A 17,606-nucleotide genomic window follows, 5' to 3' on the forward strand; every position below is an offset into this window, starting at 1 on the left:
CTTCCCAATGTGTGGTAACATGCTGCACAAGTACGCTGATACTCTCGTGCTGCGGTCATGAGCAGTGACGCCTCAATGATATCTGTGCTTTGTAAAGGGACGATGAGAGAACGTGATGTATGTATAGTAAGGGACCCTCTTGCGATTCACAATCTACAACATGCTACTATCAAAATTGCCAAACACCATATCGAATATCAAACATCAATCAATCATACTGCTCCTCCAACCACGCCCTCAAATCTCCTATCGTTGGATAATCCAAAAACAAACTCCCATTCACCTGGACATCCAATTCTGATTTTAATTTCTCGGAAACGACGAGTGACATTAGAGAATCGATTCCTACGTCCATGAAACTCACGTCGTCGCGTAGAGCTGTGGAGTCGAGGCCCGTTTCGTCGATGATGAGTTGGATTGCTTTGCTTGTTACACCACCTCCTTGCGATACTGGGGCGACCACAGCGACCGCCACCGCAGGCTGAGCTTTTTGCTTTGGCGGCGCTGGTGTAGCATTCGGCATGTTCGTGGGGAGTTTCGAAGGAGCTTGATGACTCTTTGTAGATGGTGGGGTCGGTGACTCGCGTAGAGATTCGGAGCTTGAGGAGCTGGTTAAGGATGGTGTTGGTGGCATGACGGTTCGTGTCGGAGCCCTATGGCTCGTGGAAGCCTTGTCTGGTGGAGAGAAGAATCGATCCAGGAGGATACGAGGATAGCTGTGGAATTCAATGTCTCCGACCATGCCCATGATTTCATCTCCTTGGAAAATGTAGACATCGCCGAAATAGCCGCCACCTTCTCTTTGGATCATTCGGACGTAGGATCTGTAGCGGCCTCCAGCGACGAGGGGCTTGGCGAATCGCATTGATTTCCAGCCTGGTGTTACGCAGTAGTTCTTTTGAGTATCCATAGCGTCGGAGCAGTTCATGATGAAACCTGCGAGATGTGCGACGCTGTCGATGAAGTATGGTGGTACGGTCCAAGTTCCGCTTGTTGATTGTGTTGTTAGTTGGACGTCGGCGTAGCCTTCTAGGCCGTTGATCACTACGGATTGCATTCCTCGGTATTTGTCGGCGTAGTTGACGAGGTTGCTACCGAATAAGTTGTAGGCCATGTTGCGAGACAGACGATTCGCTTGACCTTCGAGGGCCAGACGGTCTAAGGTCTCCATTCTGTCAAGCACCAGGTGTGTGAGAGATGACCAGGAGCGAAGTGCGGCTGAGTTATCCTCAAAAGTCACGGTGGCCGTAGCGAATGGCTCAGAAACTTCGTTGTTGTTGTCTTCTTCCACGTTCTGCCAGGTCAACGTGACTCCGTTTTGCCAAGCGCCTTGCGTCTCAGCAGTGACCTGGATGAGTTGTGGGAGACTGGTGTTCGATCGGGCTACCAGGCCCTTGGTCACGGCCATGTTGGTAATGTTCATCAATGGAGCATCTTTGGCTCCAGGATGCAGCTTCTTGTAAATGTAAGTAGCGAGTGTATATGATATATCAGCGTGAATTGACTAGAGCCAGCAGGTCAGTACTCATGATACAGCTCACTTCCGGTAGGAGAGATCACTTACAGATGTGACAACACCACAATTGTTCATGCGATGTCCGTGAGCAGCAGCAAGAAAGTCGGGTTCCATGAGATCAGATCGCATGACAACGGATCCAGTGACATCAGTGAATTCCTCATCAATGATGTTCTGTACCAATGAAGTGCGGAAAGAGCTGACATTTCCGCTCTGTTGGGTCGAAGCAGCTGGCTTCATCGTCGCGTAGAAATCGTTGCCTTTGGTCAGACACCAATCTCCGTTGTATTGTAGCCAGTAGTTCTTCTCATTCCAGGCGTATGTTGGTAGGGTGAGGAGGCGTAGTCGACCATCACGTTCAAACGGTCGATGGAATTCGTTCCAGTCTATGGTGACGCCAGCCAGGTGCATGGCAGCCAAGCCATCGCTGACAGTCGACCAGTTGTCCTCTCCACGGCGCATCGATGCAATTGTAAGTGGCTTCTCGGGTGCGAACGTAGATTTGATGAAGCCGACACAAACCGGATGGGGACCAATTTCGAGCCATGTTGTTTCATCATCGACTGTAGACATAGATTGGGCATTTCTCAAAGCCGACAGGAAGTCAACGGTCTCGCGTGTCGAGCGGCGGAGGTATTCTGCATTGAGGGTCTTGCCATCGAACACTACTCGGCCTGAGAGGAAGCCGTCAGCAAGATACTCAACAGTGCAAGAGCGATAACGTGCTTACCCAGGAGAGGAGATATGATGGGCATCGTTGGTTCGCGGAAGATGACACTCGACTTAGCAAGAGCCTCAAAGTCATTAAGAATAGGGTCTGTTTGCGCGGAATGGAAAGCAAAGGCCTGTAGGGAAGAAGGAGTCAGCAAAAGAGGGTCAAGACCTGGAAGTGAGAACAACTTACGACGTCAAGCTTGATGCATCTGTACCCAGCAGCACCAAGAATTTCAGCAAGCTTGTCCATCTCACTTTGTGTCCCGCTCAGGACGGTGTCGGAGGGACCATTGACACAAGCTACTTCGTATGGCTCTCCATTCGCAGCCTGCTTGATCTGTTCTCGATCCGCTCTGACTGCCATCATAACATGGCTGCCGACTTGGCACTTTTCTTGGAGTAGCTGTGCCCGTTTACCAACGAGATAGATAGTATCGTTGGCTGATAGCACGCCACCAATGTGCATTGCTGCGTATTCGCCGAGACTGTGGCCAATAACTGCATCGGGATTGACACCAAGTGATGACCAGTATCGAGCAAGAGCAATCTCCGTACAGACTAATGCTAGTTGAGTGACAACCGGTGAATGTCCAGTATAGTCTGCGGGATGTGAGCCGTCTATGGCTGGAATGAATGATTCGAATCCTTGACTTTGAGCGATCCGATCAAGCTGGGCAATTTGATCGCGGAAGACTTGCGAGTCGCGGTAAAGTTCCAGGTTTGAGGACTTCAGAGAGGCTCCTTGGCCTGTGAATGCAAACACTATCGACGGGCTTTGCTGTTTGGCGACAGGCTTGATGTTTTCAATGTGGTCACCGTCCAGCAGTGATACCAGTTTCTTCCGAACCTGGGGAATGGAGGCTCCTGTGACAGCCACTCTGTTGGTATGCTGATATCGGCGTGCTGTTGTCGTGTATGCAAGGTCGGCAAGTCTCATCTCCGCGTTGGAGGGATTGTCAATATATGCGAGTAGACGCTCAATATTCCCGCGCAGCGAAGTCTTGCTCTTGGCTGAGACGGTCACTACGTGGGCTCCACGCGGGTCAAGGTCTGTGGTCGCACTACGGAAGGGAGCTTCTTCGAGGATCATGGTTGTGTTGCCACCTGCAGCACCGAAGTTGTTAATTGCTGCAAGACGTTTCTTGCCTTCCACCCTTGGCCAAGGCGTCATCGAGAATGGTATGTGGACATTGCGCTGATCGAAATCAGTCGGCAGACGTGGGTTGATTTCGGTTTTGATGCCAATATGGCGCGGTATGCTCTCCTTCTGGAGCATTAGGAGGAGTTTCGCAAGAGCGGTTGCACCAGCCACCGACTCTCCATGACCGACGTTTGACTTGACCGCCCCGATGTGAAGAGGTTGATCCTTCTTGCGACGTTTCTTGATATTGGGCGCATATACGTTCAGTATACCTTGGACTTCTTCATGGTCACCGGCTTGTGTTCCTGGAGCACATGCAGCGTCAGCTTGACAGTCAGAGGAGAATAGCACAGCACTTACCGGTTCCGTGAAGCTCCACGTAGGAGATATCAATAGGATCCACTCCCGCCTGGTGAAGGACTTGGCGGGCAAGATATTCTTGGTGGCCGGCATGAGGGTGCGTGATTGACACAGCCTCTGCGGAATGATTGGTGCCTGCTCCCAAGATGACGCCGAGGACATTGTCATTATCTGCTTCGGCGTCTTCCAGGCGTTTGATAACGAGTGAGACTATAGCCAGGTCAGCGTGGGAATATTGGGGCACGATCATAAGGTCTGCGGGACGTACCAATGCCTTCTGCACGACAGTAACCGTCAGCAGTAGCATCCCATGTCTTGCAGGCATTATGACCTGTGGTCAAGAAGTGACCTTGAGAAAGCCCAGTAAAGCCGTCCGGATTGGTGAGAACATTCACGCCTCCAGTAAGTACTGTGTCCACGTCGCCATTCCAGATGGCCTTACACGCGACCTCAATTGCTGCGAGCCCAGACGAGCAGGCTGTGTCGATGCTGTAGCTGGGTCCTGCGAATTTGAAAAAGTAGTTAATACGGCCAGGTCCGAAAGCCCGACATCCACCAGGGATGTAGTAAGTACCAACCTTCTGGCCTTGATTGACTTCACGGTAGTCATCGGCCGACTGGCCATAGTAAGTGCCAATGCGTTCGCTAGCAGTCGATGGGGTCCGACCAGTGCCAGCGTAGCCGGACATTTCTAGAGCTTCGTAGGCTGTGACGAGCATTAGACGCATCTGTGGATCCACAACCTCAGCTTCGCGAGGAGACATCTGGAAGAAGGATGCGTCAAATGCTCCTGGTTCGTCAAGAAAACAGCCATATGCAGTCTTGGTCTTGTTCAGCTGCTTGCCGGTGGGGTCGTGGTGGCTGTCAATGTCAAATCGATCGGCAGGTATACGCCTGGAAACGTCGAGACCCTCTTCTAAGATCTTCCAGAAGCCTTCATTGTCGGTGGCTCCACCAGGAAGACGGCAGGACATGCCTACGATGGCAAGCTTGCACTGTGATGGTCCGAGAGAATGTGACGCAGAACTGGTGACACTGGTTTTGCCAAGCCATGACATGAGGTCTACTGTGGGCAATTTGGATCCGGACCCGGCACTCAGAGCTGTGATCATGTCGTTGAGAGGTATGGAGTTGCCGAAGCAGTACGCCACTCCTGTTAGATCTTGCTGCGAGTCTTCTTGCGCCTTTTCCACGACACTCTCGACCACACGATCGAATGTGATAGCCTTCGTGAGCAGCTCACAAATGACATTCTCCCAAAGGTCAGTCGCAGTAGCCACATCATATGGAGAGCCGGTGCTTGGAGACCAGATGGCGCTCACTGGTGAGCTTGGCACATTCAATGCAGTGGGACCATGAACTACGCTGGCGATATCCCGCAAGTCATAGACGTGCGGAGCGTGGCAGAGACCACCGTATACCGGCAAAGGAATGTATTGCGAGGTTCGGAAAAGCTCACTTCGATTGAAGAGAGATCGAAGTCGAGCGGGAGGACCACTGACTGTGATGGAAGTTGGCGAGAAAGCGCTGAGGAAGAGGTAGTTCGGAACAGATGCCTGAATTCTGTGGTTGAAGTCGTCTAAAGTCTCCTGTGCCAGTGTTGGGTCGACTTTATGAACGACGTACGCCCATGTATCTGGATCCTCAGCATATGATTCTAGATTGTTGGACACCCGCTTCACGTGAATACCGAGTCGGAATGCGAGACGGACAGCATCAGCACCAGCTCCAGGGAGGTCGGCAAGTGTAGCGGACGTAGCCAACCCTGCTGCGGTCAACAAGCCTGTACCTAGAGCCGTTAGGGCGGCAGTCTGTAAGTCTTTCAGTCGCTCAGGATTTGCGCTCAGATATCTGTGCTCGGGGTTAGTTCAAGTCTTGACTTGCATCTGAGTCAACGTACCCAATCAGCGTTGCCATTTGCAGAAAAACAAGCAAAGTGCCCTCTATGGCGCCGCAGAGAGGTCCTTCTCGGAACTCCGGTTCGTCTCCCCATCGCAAGAGGTCATCAAATGGAGGTACACAATCTTTCTCTTCTGTAGGTAGACGCTTGATCTCATCTTTCACGGCTTCGCTCGCCTGTCGAAGAAAGTGGTGCAGGCATATCTGCGCCGGGTCCTTGGAGAGGTTGTGCAATCGACGGAACGTATCTTGAAGTTCTCCCCTGGGATACTCGTTGCTAAAGTATACCAGATTCATGCTGTTGAAGGCAATGACGTCCGCAGCTAAGGCGTTCGCGGTTATGTGTAGGTACGGAGTGTGAATCGCATGGAGGATGTCACATTCAGCAACGCAGTCACGTAACACGTTGAGAAGGAGCTGACGAGGGTAGACCGACCATTGATGAGAGGCTTCAGATCGATGTTAACAATGGAACGAATAGACCGAAGGGATGTTGCTAGTGCTTGAACACGGTCAGCAAGCCAGATGCGAGTGAACCGGATAGACAGTCGCCCCGGTGGATTTCGTTCCACGCTCCATGACAACTCCGATTGTCGCGAAGAACAGTATGTGGAGCTCCGAGTACAGTCCACAGCTGCTAGATTGAGCTCATTCCACGTGGAGGAGCCCGATGCACGGAAGTGATTGGTCACTATCGACAAGTCTTCCCGGAATCTCACATCTTTTCAGCATAGTCCGAATTGGTTGTTCTGTCGGAACATATGCTCTTCATATTCGGCTCTATCAGCTTGTGCCCACATTTTGCATCCATGGAGCTTTGCACATGCGAACGTGAAGATGGCGCGTGTCTCCCCAGTGCATCCCACGTGTCGGCCATGATGTCGATCCTTGTTTGCAATTGCCCGAACCACATCACGGCAGACTCAATTATCCGAGCCGCACGATCGTTCTTTCTTGTGGAAAGACATGGCTGAAAGACTAGCAAGACTTGCATCGAGCTGTTTTCAATACGCGTGTGTCCTCGTCAGAGTACGTACCAATGAAGCTACTCGCATTGCCTCTCCGTCAAGCGCTTCTCTGGTCTTATGCTGCTGTAAAGGGAGCACCCATAGTACCTCTGTCGCTCAGAGAAGTTTAAGAGGCCGCTGATCTGGTTGTGTACGCCTTTCATAGCATCAGATGCAAGATCAAGAAGCCTAGTGTGGTACACTCCTCAAAGACTGCGTAGAATATCCACATATGAGCAAACTGATTCAATTTATCTGTTAAAAGCGGCTGTATTTTTCTGCTTTCTCACTGACTTCATGACCAATCGCCATCAAGGAAATCAGCTGCCTTCTTGCCGCTTCGATATTCTTCAAGTACGCCCTCCATCGTCCAGACACTGAACTTGTGTCCCGGAGGAATATTGGTGTTCTGGAACGGCGCGCCAGACAAGAGGTTGGCAACAGCAGAGCCATAGTTGTCGTACGCATACTTTTCCGGATCATGCATGAATAGCCACTTCGGGTAGTGAATCTTCGCCTTTTCCGGATTTTTGGAAATCTCCTCCATGTTGGCTCGGGCTAGAATTTCCGAATTGACAAATGCAGCCTTCTGCGAGCAAGCAACGCGCTGATAGCGTAGCATATTGTACACTCGAGCGCCTAATGAGGCACCTTGCTTGCCTCCGTTGATACACGAAAGTTGTAAGCATGAAGCAAGGGTGACAGCATCTTCCAATGCCAAAGTCGCACCGCTTGCCGACGCCGGTATAGTGCTGTGAGCAGCATCGCCCACTTGGACAACTAGGCCGCCTTGCGATGTCCAGCTCTCTTGGAGATTGCGCCACATCAGAGGCCAATGGACTACGCTACCTTTGGGCGCGGACTTGATGAGACTTTCGACGGCAGCTGGCCAGCCTGGTGTGCGACGAAGTACTTCTAAAACTTGCTCCGGGTCCACATCAGGTTGCCAGGATTCAATAGGCGCAACGCCGCCCTCCATCTGCGTGCTGTCTCGCGGAGTAAGTCCAAAGGCCACGATCTTTGGTGATATGGCCATATTGAGATGCATGCCGCGACCAAGCCAGAATTCATGTGACGATTCTCCTCTCTCAATTGCTTCGCCCCATCTCTCTCTGAACGCAGGGTCCTGAAGAGGTATTTCTGGGGGCATTGAACAGCGATAGACTGACATGCCACTGGATTTTGCTGGTTGGTGGCGTCCATGGATGAGGAGATCTGAGCGAGTACGCGTTGCATCAGCCGCGACTACCAGGTCTGCGACGCGTACGGCTCTGCTGCCGGAGAGAACAACACCGGCCACACCGGCCGCCTCTACCTCAAAGTACTCGGCAACCGTTGTGTCATATTCGACCCTCAGACCAATCCGGGCTACCTGCTTTAGCAAAGTCCGAAAGAATTGCTTTCGAATCTGGTTGGGTCCAGGGACTGGGTTCCCGGCACGCCTGATCTCGGCTTCTACGTCAGGTTCGTTGAACGTGAATCGTGTTGGTCCCAGGATATGCTCTCCAGTGTGCTTGTAGTAGTACTGCGAGCTTTCACGCTTATCCGCCTCAAGATCCTCGAGCATATCGGGCCAATGCTTGAAGACAGTTATCGCCGACGGCGCTATGATGACAAGATCTCCTATCACGATGAGTTAGCTTCGCACAGGAAGCAAGTGCGAGAATATCAGAGAAACGAACCTGTGTATACAGGGCCTTTGCTTCTTTCTAAAATGCCAACCACATTGTGCCCTTTCCTCCAACATTCAAGCGCAGTCATCAGTCCACTTGGCCCTGCGCCGACGATGAGTACATTGAGATGGGTCTCTGGCTGGCGATCAGGCAATCTCCCAGAACTCCAAAGCTCCGGGTTGAACTCATCTGGGTCGCCATGAGTGAGGTAATCCCTCGTCTTCTCTTCGAGACCTATTGACCCCATGGGAACGAGTTTCTCTCCCAGCGACGTCGGAGACCAATTTACTGCAAATGATTGAATAGTACAGTCGACTGATGGTATGACCCTCACTGACCAAGATGAGATTCTAGAGTCGCATGCAGTGGCATCGTTAGTCGCTGGCATGAGTAGGGAAGTCTCAGGCTGCAATCGAAGTTCGTGCCAAGACTCCAAAGGCCCGGTCGTCGGCTAGCGGCTGGATAGGCGATCATAACGACAGGATAGCAACTGTTCGAGCCGGAAGATACGAAATGGCCCGGCTCGACCAGGAATGATCCGGTTGCGGTGATGCACAGCACTGCGGCATAATCAACGTGTCTGCGATTGATGCAGAGGTTCGGTGCAAAGCTGGCTTTTGAAGAGCATCCTGGCGAGCAACATTCTACAAGAAGTAGAAATGCCTAATACCATGATGCGCTGACCCATCACTAAATTTCAGCATCATTGTCTCCCTTGTAATCTTGATCGCAAAGATGTCCGTTCCTACGCGATGTTCCGTGCTTGTCATTGGAGGCGGTCCAGCCGGCTCATATGCAGCTTCCGTGCTGGCTCGTGAGTCGGTGGATGTCGTGTTGCTGGAGGCAGACGTCTTTCCAAGGTACGGTTTTGAAGCGCATTAAAGACTTTCGCGGCACAGATGCTCATGGATACCAGATATCACATCGGCGAGAGTATGATCGCGTCCATGCGCTACTTCCTTCGTTTCATTGGCCTAGAGGAAGATTTCGACAAGCATGGCTTTACGAAGAAGGTAGGACTTTGGGCCGTGTTCTCCAATTGCGCATTGCAAGAGGCTCATCAGATTAGTTTGGGGCAACATTCAAGATCACGGACAAGCGTGCCGCGTGTGAGTTCCGTTCGTTGGCATGTGTAACTCGGTCCTGATTTCCATACTAGATACCGACTTTTCTGTTTCGCTCGGGCCAGAAGGTCATACTTGGAACGTCGTTCGTTCCGAAGCGGACGAGATGATTTTCCGACACGCCGGAAAGAGTGGCGCACAAATATTTGACGGCACCAAAGTTAACGATATAACTTTCGTGCCGTATGAGCAAGATGGCTTCACTTCAGATGCGCGAGTCGCTAATCCTGGCCGTCCTGTATCCGCAAGCTGGTCAAGAAAGGACGGATCTGGTGGCAGTATTGAATTTGACTACCTCATCGATGCCAGCGGCCGGGCGGGCATCATATCGACCAAGTATCTCAAGAATCGCAAAATGAACGAAGCCTTGAAGAACATCGCGAATTGGGCATACTGGAAGGGTGCAGCGCCTTATGCCAAGGGTGAGAGGAACGAAAATTCGCCCTTCTTCGAGGCTTTGAAGGGTAAGTCTTGTCCTCATGCGAGTGGCGCGCAGTACTGATTGCTTGCAGACGGGAGTGGCTGGTGTTGGGCGATTCCTCTCCACGATGGGACATTATCCATTGGCATCGTTGCTCGTCAGGATATCTTCAACGCCAAGAAAAAGGCTGCAGGTTTGCCCAGTGAGGAGTTCTACCGGCGCAGTCTCAAGGAGCTCTGCCCAGAGATCTCGGAGTTGGTCAAGGACGCGCAAATAGTTAGCGGCATCAAACAAGCAGCGGACTGGTCCTACAGTGCCTCCGCGTACGCTGGACCTCACTTCCGTCTGGCAGGCGATGCTGGTTGCTTTATTGACCCATACTTCTCATCTGGAGTCCATTTGGCATTCGTCAGCGGCCTTTCCGCTGCACTGACTGTGCAAGCAGCCAGGAAGGGCCAGTGTAGCGAGCTTGCTGCAGCCAAATGGCACTCTGGCAAAGTGACCGAAGGCTACACTCGCTTTCTGCTCGTTGTCATGACAGTTCTTAAGCAAGTGCGGCAGCAATCGCGTGCTCTGCTGGCGAAAGAGGAGGAAGAAGGCTTCGAGCGGGCTTTCAATTTCATACAACCCGGTAGGTGATTAAATCGTGCAATCTGAACGTGATACTGACGATTACCAGTGATCCAAGGCACTGCCGATGCTGAATCGAGCGACGCTGCAATCCAGCGGAAGGCGGCGGCAGGCGTGGAGTTCGCTCTCGGCGTGAATGAGATCTCCGCCGCACAGCAGAAAGCGGTCCTCGACAAAGTTCAGGATGCTGGCCACGATGTCAATGGTCTAGAGAAGCTGACGGACGACGAGGTTGAGATCCTCAAGGGCATTGCCGGGAAGCAGCAAGCCCTGACGCTGCACGCGTCCAATATTGAGGCATTGGCGGGCGATACCATCAACGGCCTCGCAGCTGTCATCGAGCGAGGCAAGATTGGTCTCCGTTCGGCGAGCGTGCTCCCCGAAGCAGAGGCGCTGCATGTGCTGGGGGTGGAGGCGGAGGAGCGCGAGAGGATGATGAATCTGAACAGGACGCTGGCCGTCGAGGCGTGAGAAGGTTCACGATGTTGATTTGATATTACGTAAGCTTGTAAGCATTGCGGGACCTGCCGCGTCTCCACTTTCATCAAAACTGCCCGAAGAGCGTTCGGGAAACCCGAGCCTCGTCCTGTTGTGATCTGACACTACTGTTTGCCCACTCGCGTGTCGTCAACGTGACAATGTCACCGCAGTTCACAGCTCTCGGGTGCTCCGCCCTCCAACAGACAAGCACAATACCGGCGGCCACCTCCGCCCATGCAAGACTTGCCCACAACAGCCATGGCATCAGAAACGGAGCGAAACTCATCGCGCCTGGTGATGCCTCACGCGTGTATGAGCTGTGCGTCTCGCAGGGTGCGCTGTGATCGAGGCTCTCCCAAGTGCTCTACCTGCGTGAAACGCGGTGCCGATTGTGTCTACCAGCGAATTCCGCCTCGGCCTCGGCGGAAACGGCGTGCGGAAAGCGCGGAGCGCAAGGTAGAACGGTATGAACGCATCCTCTCGGAGCATGGTCTGCTCGAGGACTCCCCGCCCACTGCGAGCGAATCTGGGCGAACATCACAAGCAAAGGAGAGCCGCTCCCCCGACCAAGGACAGCCCGATGCTGGAATCCTCATTGGCGGCCAGGGCGGCACTAGGTACATCGATGATCGGATCTGGGTAGGCCTGGGCGGTCATGCAATTGCACGCGGCGTTGAAGAAGCTTTTGCGGGGCATAGGGAGACATCAGATGCTGAAGCAATTCTCGCTGATCCGCTGAGCGCCACAGCATTCACTCCTTCGCATCAACCCCTCTTTCGCTTTCATCCTGCTCACGAAGAAGCGATGTACCTCTGGAAGACCCATCTGGACCGCGTGGAGCCGATCTGTAGACTGCTTCATATACCCACTGCAGCTCAGCTGATTCTTACTCGCTCTCAGAATTCGCAATTGCTCTCGCCAGCTGAAGAATGTCTGCTTTTTGCGATCTACCATTTTGCGGTTCACTCTTTGACAGACGACGAATGTCGACGCCAGTTTCCGCACACGGAACGCGACGTGCTCTTGGAGCGGTTCAGCTTCGCCACTGAGCAAGCACTTGTAAACGTCGGGTGGCTAGCAACTACCGACCTCACAGTCCTTCAGGCCGTGGTATTGTTCTTGCTTGCTTCTAGGCACAAGCATGACCCCAACTCATACTGGATCTTAACGGGAGCTGCTATGCGGATTGGACAACGGCTTGGTGTACATCGCGATGGTGAGAGGCTTGGTATGCCTCCGTTCGAGGTCGAAATGAGGCGACGGCTCTACTACCAGTTATTGCCGCTTGATGGTGCTGCAAGTGCCGCATCAGGTGCTGGCATCACTCCCATACCCGAGAGCTGGGACTGCAAACCGCCCCTAAACATCTCTGATGCTAATCTACAGCCCGGAATGCCCGGTCCACTCGTCGAACAAAGAGGAGCTACAGAGATGATGTTTTGTCTGGCCCGCGCCCACCTCGGATTATGCTTCTTGAAAGTTTCGAGAGCAACAGCAAATGGCGCCGGTCATGAGATCGTCGAGGGTCTTATCCAACAGGCAGAATCAGAAGTGGAGGACAGATACATACGCTTTTGCGATGTTGTCGATTGCCTCCATTTCCAAACCATTTGTTTTGCTCGAGCTGCGATTCACGCGATGCGCCTTCGACTACGCCTGTCAAAATTCAGCTTCACCACGGCGTCCAATGCAGAGAAGAAAGAGATTTACGGGCTGACACAGAAGATCATGGATGCGAATATTGCCATGCATAGCAATGCAGGCGTGAGAAAGTATCTATGGAACGTACGAACGTTCGCAATCTGGGGGTCGTGGGAGTCTCTCATCTTCGTCCTGAATAGCTTGTGCGAGGCAAACATGCTCGCTGAGGAAGATCGCGAAGATGCATGGCTCCGAATCCAGCAGCTGTATGAAAGTCGCAATCTGTGTGATTGGAGACAAGTTTTGCATGTTGCAGTCGGAAGATTGGCCTTGAAAGCGTGGGAAGCTAGTCCGCCAGGCGGCTGGCTCGTCGAGCCAGGTTTTGTTACGACCATCAGAGAGAGTTTCGGGTCGTCACAGAATAAGCCTCGTGCCAGCAACGCCTCTCACGAGGTAACCGATCCTTCAGCATCGAACCTTGCTCTTGGCGCCAGCGTGGCGCAACAAGGTACACTGGAGGACGTCGTCGCCGGGGACTTGGACCTTGACTTCATGGATTGGACGGCCTGGGAGCAGATGATCAAAAATTATGGCTGAGCATTCCATACCAACCGGTCCTACTGTGTACATCGACTGGTACCAAGCAAAGGATACGTGGAGCATAGCACTCCTCAATCTGGGAAATACAAGTTGGCACTCATTGCAATCAATTCGAAGTCGCCGCATTGCGCTGTATCGTCAATGCGATGGCTCAATGTATAACGGAAGCCTGCCAACAGCAAGCTCCACCCACACGCTACACCACGAACACCTGCCGACCGCGATGCGTAGTCTGCATCCATCCCGAGCCCATTTCGACCAACGAGACCCTCTCGCTCCCTGGTAACATAAGCTATATTCGCATCTGCCATCGTTCGAGAACAATCATGTCAATTTCTGGATAACTGCAAGAGCCAGCTCTTTGAAAAGTCTGTTAAGATCTGTCTCTAACGTACGACAGATGTTAGCCGATAACGACGGCTGGATTTTCCCGCCGAATCGGCTTGCGGCCGAGCCATCTTGCAATATTGCGTGATCTTTGAGTCGATGCGCGAGCTGCTCACAAGACTTGCGAAGCTGCTGCAGCTCCCCAAAGACGATGTATGCGGCCGCATGTACGGGATCTTCCTGGTCAGCATTGTAGTCTCCCAGACTAGCCAAAGAGCTCACGCTACTTGAGCGGTCCATGTTCGGCACGGGTGGTTGTTGACCTGATGCAGGCGGTGGCCTTGATGAAGTGATGATGGCGTACAAATTGACGACGCTGGATAGGACGAATGTCAGAAGTGCGAGCAGGTGGCCGTTGTGGGGTCCTGGACAAGCTAGAGTGTGGAGAATCCCTCGCAAGATGTCTTTGTTCTCCTTCACGACATCCAGTGACGTTCGGAGCATAGCACGGCCATCGACGGTGGTGCCGGACCACACCCCGCCCACACTTGACGTGAGGCCTGATACCCTTTGCATGTCCTGCAGAGCGCGCTGTAAGCAGGGACAATTTGCCTCAGGACTCATGACATCGTGCAAGTCGCGATCTCCTGAACCAGAGAATATGGTCGACAGGTTGTAAGGGTCCGGTAATGAATTGCTCGCAAAGAAATCGCCATCCATTGAGAAATCGCCCATTGGAATGTCTCCGCCTGGGTCCTCAAGACTGCTTCCACTGCTGCTACTACTGCCAGGATTTGCCGCCCATGATCCGTCAAGCTCAGAGGACAACTCAGCTTTCCCAAGCTCCAAGCCAGGAACAGTGCTGAAGTCGAGAAGCTCGGAGAGATTCAGGTCTGAGAGGACAGATGGAGTTGTCCCACCTGTTGCCGATACGAACTGCTGCAAGCCAGTGCCAAAGTAATCGTAACTGGCATCCGCATGGAGTGGAGTGTTATTCTGGGAAGTCTGGGAAGCTTCGTGCTGTTCACTGCCTGTATTATTGTTGGGCTTCGAAGGTTTCCGGCCTGCACGCTTGCTGTACAGATACTGGCAAGGGATCCCCCGTTTCGCACACCGCGAGCATGTGGGCTTCTCTTTTTTGCATTTCAGCTTGGCCTGTGCACAAGCATCGCAGCTGTTTCGCAACGACGAGGTCTCCCCGATGCTTGGATCGTGTCGACGTGTGATCTGGCCGGCTTGCACTCCAGCAACTTGTGGGTCTTGTTTAGGGTCAAACACAGCAACGAGGTCGCTACGGCTTTCAAAGTCGGCGGTCATGATGGAAATCGGTGATCGATCGTGCGTTTGCAGAGAATCGACTCGACCTGTGCTGGATCCTCGGTGCGAAGGCGCAAATATAGTTGATGGCCCCGTAAAGCTTATCTACGCTTGCCTAACTAGACGAGGTTACAGCCCCCCGCAAAGCTTACCTGCCGATACTTGACACCTGCCTGCACCGGATGCAGTGCACGTTGGAACATTGATTAATCAAGGCCTGGGATTCGCAATCGAACGCGTAGGATTTTGGTCTCTCGCTCCACCATAGCTTTGGACTAAAGCCCACGCCGCTCCCAATCTGCGTGTCGTACCCCATAAGCAGACTAGCCCACTCAACTGAGTTTCTTGCGAATGACCCGTAGTTTCGTGTCAGCTTTGACATCAAGCTGCTTTCGGTCAAGCTCATCATGCTTGGCGTGTCGGGTGTCACAGCGTGTCTGCAGGCAGCGCCCACGTTTCTGCTCACAGCACTGCAGATCTTCGAGATAAGGTCCTAGGGCTCGTCCACCCTATGCACCGCACCGCTACCTTGCCCAATGGGGAGAATCAGCAAGGTACTCAATCACTATGTTCCGAGCAGAAAATGCGCAACTGGCTCCGGGAGTCGTTCCCACGCGGACCTGCGGCTCTTAGTCTGCCATGCTCGTCTACATGTGCTATTCCCTGGAATCTTCGCCATGGACGCTGGGATGTTGCACGTGGCAGACAGGCCCAAAGCCAAGTGGTGCCACCATGGCGGCACGCCTAAGCCTGCTACGACCGATAACCCGTATTTTCCGGTTCATGCTAACAAGCTCGCGTTGCACTGGTATGTCAATCTCCCGACCAGTGTACGGCGTGCGTTCCGATGACTGGTACACGCCTAGGAACACCAAGTCGCGTTCTGTCCGCATAGGTAAACGCCTCTCTTGGGAGTCTTGGAGATCTCTTGAGATCTCTTGACTGCGCCGCAACGACGCTCGCATCCGAGCGTTCTCCACGCAACTGGAGAGGGACCCTGAAGAGTGCACTGGTGCTAAGAGCTTGGTGCATGCATGGCGTACACATGGATGCACAGAGTTCGCGCGCATTCGCGTGCGCAAACACATGCCGCATGAGATCGAAAGTCTAAAGCAGCTGGACCCTGCAGATTTAATCTACTCAGCTGCAATGAAACATTATGAAAGCCTGGAACAATCGGACCATTTCGTCAGCATGGCTGTTGTCGGGCCATTACTGGATCACCTATGCGGCACTTTCTCCATGCACTTTCTCCACCGCAGCGCCTCTTACGCAATATCGAATGAGGGCTGTTTCCCAGCAGCCCTGTCTTCGGCGATGGCCACACGAAGGAACGAGGCTGCTTGAACGCCGAACTGCAACATTCCTTTCAGGCCAACATAGGCGAACGCTACGCCGCGTATAATCTTGACATCGGTCGACTGCGGAGTCTTCGGAATAATATCAATGAAGCAGCTCTCAACCAACCAAAGCCTTCTCGGAGCAATGAGAAGTTAAATCAGGATCAGACGTCCCCAGCAGTAGACCCAAAATACGTTCGAGCAGCAGCGTAGACTTCGGTACCATTACTAAGCCCTTCTTGTTTCCACCTGCCTGATCCGAACAACCACGTCTTACCGGCAATATGGCATCAAAAAAGCGGTCCTCAATTCCAAGTGCGTTCGCGATTGTGCTTGGCGCGTTCCTAGCAGGTCTGTCTTCCTGAGGTTATCTCTCGCGCGGCCGCGTCCAGTCACTGACCTAGCAACCCATCCGTCAGGTGCAATGTTTAGTCTCTCACTGGTCTCAGTCCCCGTCATGCTGGACACCAACACGGAGACAGCCGTGCTCTTGAAACAATGGGTTCGCCTCTATCACTACGGCCATTTACTCATGCCAGGCCTGGCAATTTGTACATTCCTGCTGTACACCTTCGTTGTCGTGCAACGACGCAGTTCCGGAACCGATGCCCAGTGGAGAAGATACGCTTTGGCAGCAGCGACAACCGTTACGATGATTCCCTTCACCTTGGCCATCATGGTTCCCACCAATGATACTTTATTCCGCTTAGACCGCCAGACGCGTGTCGATGGAACGAAGGAAGTTCTGGTCTCGGGAGATGTTCGGGCATTGGTGGTCCGATGGAGCTGGATGCATATCGCCCGTTCATGCTTCCCACTGCTGGGTGCAGTACTGGGAGTCGGAGCATTGGCAGAAGACCTCACATTGCCAATAATGTCTCAGCCATCGAAGCAGCAGGCCAAGTAAGCAAAGATTAGTAAACCATCAATGACTTGTCGGAGTAGCCGAAGATGTTGAGAGAGTCTGGGGCTGAGGACGATGTGTGAGGTCGGGACTCGGGCCTTTGAGATCTAGTTCTACAGGGTTCGGGTGTTATATGATACAACCTTGCAGGGCTTCGGCTCTCGCCTCTGTATCTCTTCATCTCCATCCTCGTTGTTGAGAAGAGCCGCATTCCGTTTCCGAGACCTGGAGGCATGTTTTGGCGACCACGCATTCCGAACTTGGACTGCCCAGTGCCATGCCATGCGTGTGTATGGTTGATCATGCTTATTCTGCTAGGGTAGCAATTTCTGGACTTCGTAAAGCTTGGAGTCGCCAAGAGGCGTAGGTACCACAGATGTGGTATAGCATGAAGTCGAGCATTATGTCAGCACCAAGAAGGACGTGCGACGTCGATCAATGCTAGAGTGACGCTTTACCAGACTAAGAGATGTACAGGCATACCCTGTCTATATTCCTGTGAGGCCAGGGAA

General features: G+C 52.8%; 6 protein-coding genes across 6 annotated transcripts; 3 read left to right on the forward strand and 3 right to left on the reverse strand.

The window, feature by feature from the left end:
* Window positions 1-208: 208 nt before the first annotated feature.
* PKS81 (Non-reducing polyketide synthase PKS8-1) lies at window positions 209-5,927 on the reverse strand (the record flags this gene model as incomplete). Its single annotated transcript, XM_023595150.2, has 7 exons — window positions 209-1,504; window positions 1,565-2,190; window positions 2,247-2,361; window positions 2,421-3,676; window positions 3,732-3,941; window positions 4,000-5,582; window positions 5,632-5,927. 7 exons carry the CDS (start codon window positions 5,925-5,927, stop codon window positions 209-211), a joined length of 5,382 nt encoding a protein of 1,793 aa, XP_023457613.1.
* A 1,005-nt stretch (window positions 5,928-6,932) lies between these two features.
* On the reverse strand, window positions 6,933-8,557 carry RHO25_004227 (uncharacterized protein; the record flags this gene model as incomplete). Its single annotated transcript, XM_023595151.2, has 2 exons — window positions 6,933-8,260; window positions 8,320-8,557. 2 exons carry the CDS (start codon window positions 8,555-8,557, stop codon window positions 6,933-6,935), a joined length of 1,566 nt encoding a protein of 521 aa, XP_023457610.1.
* Window positions 8,558-9,045: 488 nt separating this feature from the next.
* On the forward strand, window positions 9,046-10,956 carry RHO25_004228 (uncharacterized protein; the record flags this gene model as incomplete). The annotated part of the gene is made up of 6 exons (XM_023595152.1): window positions 9,046-9,170; window positions 9,227-9,323; window positions 9,380-9,419; window positions 9,470-9,898; window positions 9,947-10,486; window positions 10,535-10,956. The coding sequence occupies 6 exons, from the start codon at window positions 9,046-9,048 to the stop codon at window positions 10,954-10,956; spliced, it is 1,653 nt and encodes a 550-aa protein (XP_023457611.1).
* Window positions 10,957-11,223: 267 nt separating this feature from the next.
* RHO25_004229 (uncharacterized protein) lies at window positions 11,224-13,203 on the forward strand (the record flags this gene model as incomplete). The annotated part of the gene is made up of 1 exon (XM_023595153.2): window positions 11,224-13,203. One exon carries the CDS (start codon window positions 11,224-11,226, stop codon window positions 13,201-13,203), a length of 1,980 nt encoding a protein of 659 aa, XP_023457608.2.
* A 327-nt stretch (window positions 13,204-13,530) lies between these two features.
* On the reverse strand, window positions 13,531-14,850 carry RHO25_004230 (uncharacterized protein; the record flags this gene model as incomplete). The annotated part of the gene is made up of 1 exon (XM_023595154.2): window positions 13,531-14,850. One exon carries the CDS (start codon window positions 14,848-14,850, stop codon window positions 13,531-13,533), a length of 1,320 nt encoding a protein of 439 aa, XP_023457609.1.
* Window positions 14,851-16,647: 1,797 nt separating this feature from the next.
* RHO25_004231 (uncharacterized protein) lies at window positions 16,648-17,097 on the forward strand (the record flags this gene model as incomplete). The annotated part of the gene is made up of 1 exon (XM_023595155.2): window positions 16,648-17,097. One exon carries the CDS (start codon window positions 16,648-16,650, stop codon window positions 17,095-17,097), a length of 450 nt encoding a protein of 149 aa, XP_023457606.2.
* Window positions 17,098-17,606: the final 509 nt, after the last annotated feature.

This window comes from Cercospora beticola, chromosome 3 (assembly GCF_033473495.1).
Source record: "Cercospora beticola chromosome 3, complete sequence".
In the NCBI taxonomy this organism is placed as follows: Eukaryota; Fungi; Ascomycota; class Dothideomycetes; order Mycosphaerellales; family Mycosphaerellaceae; genus Cercospora; species Cercospora beticola.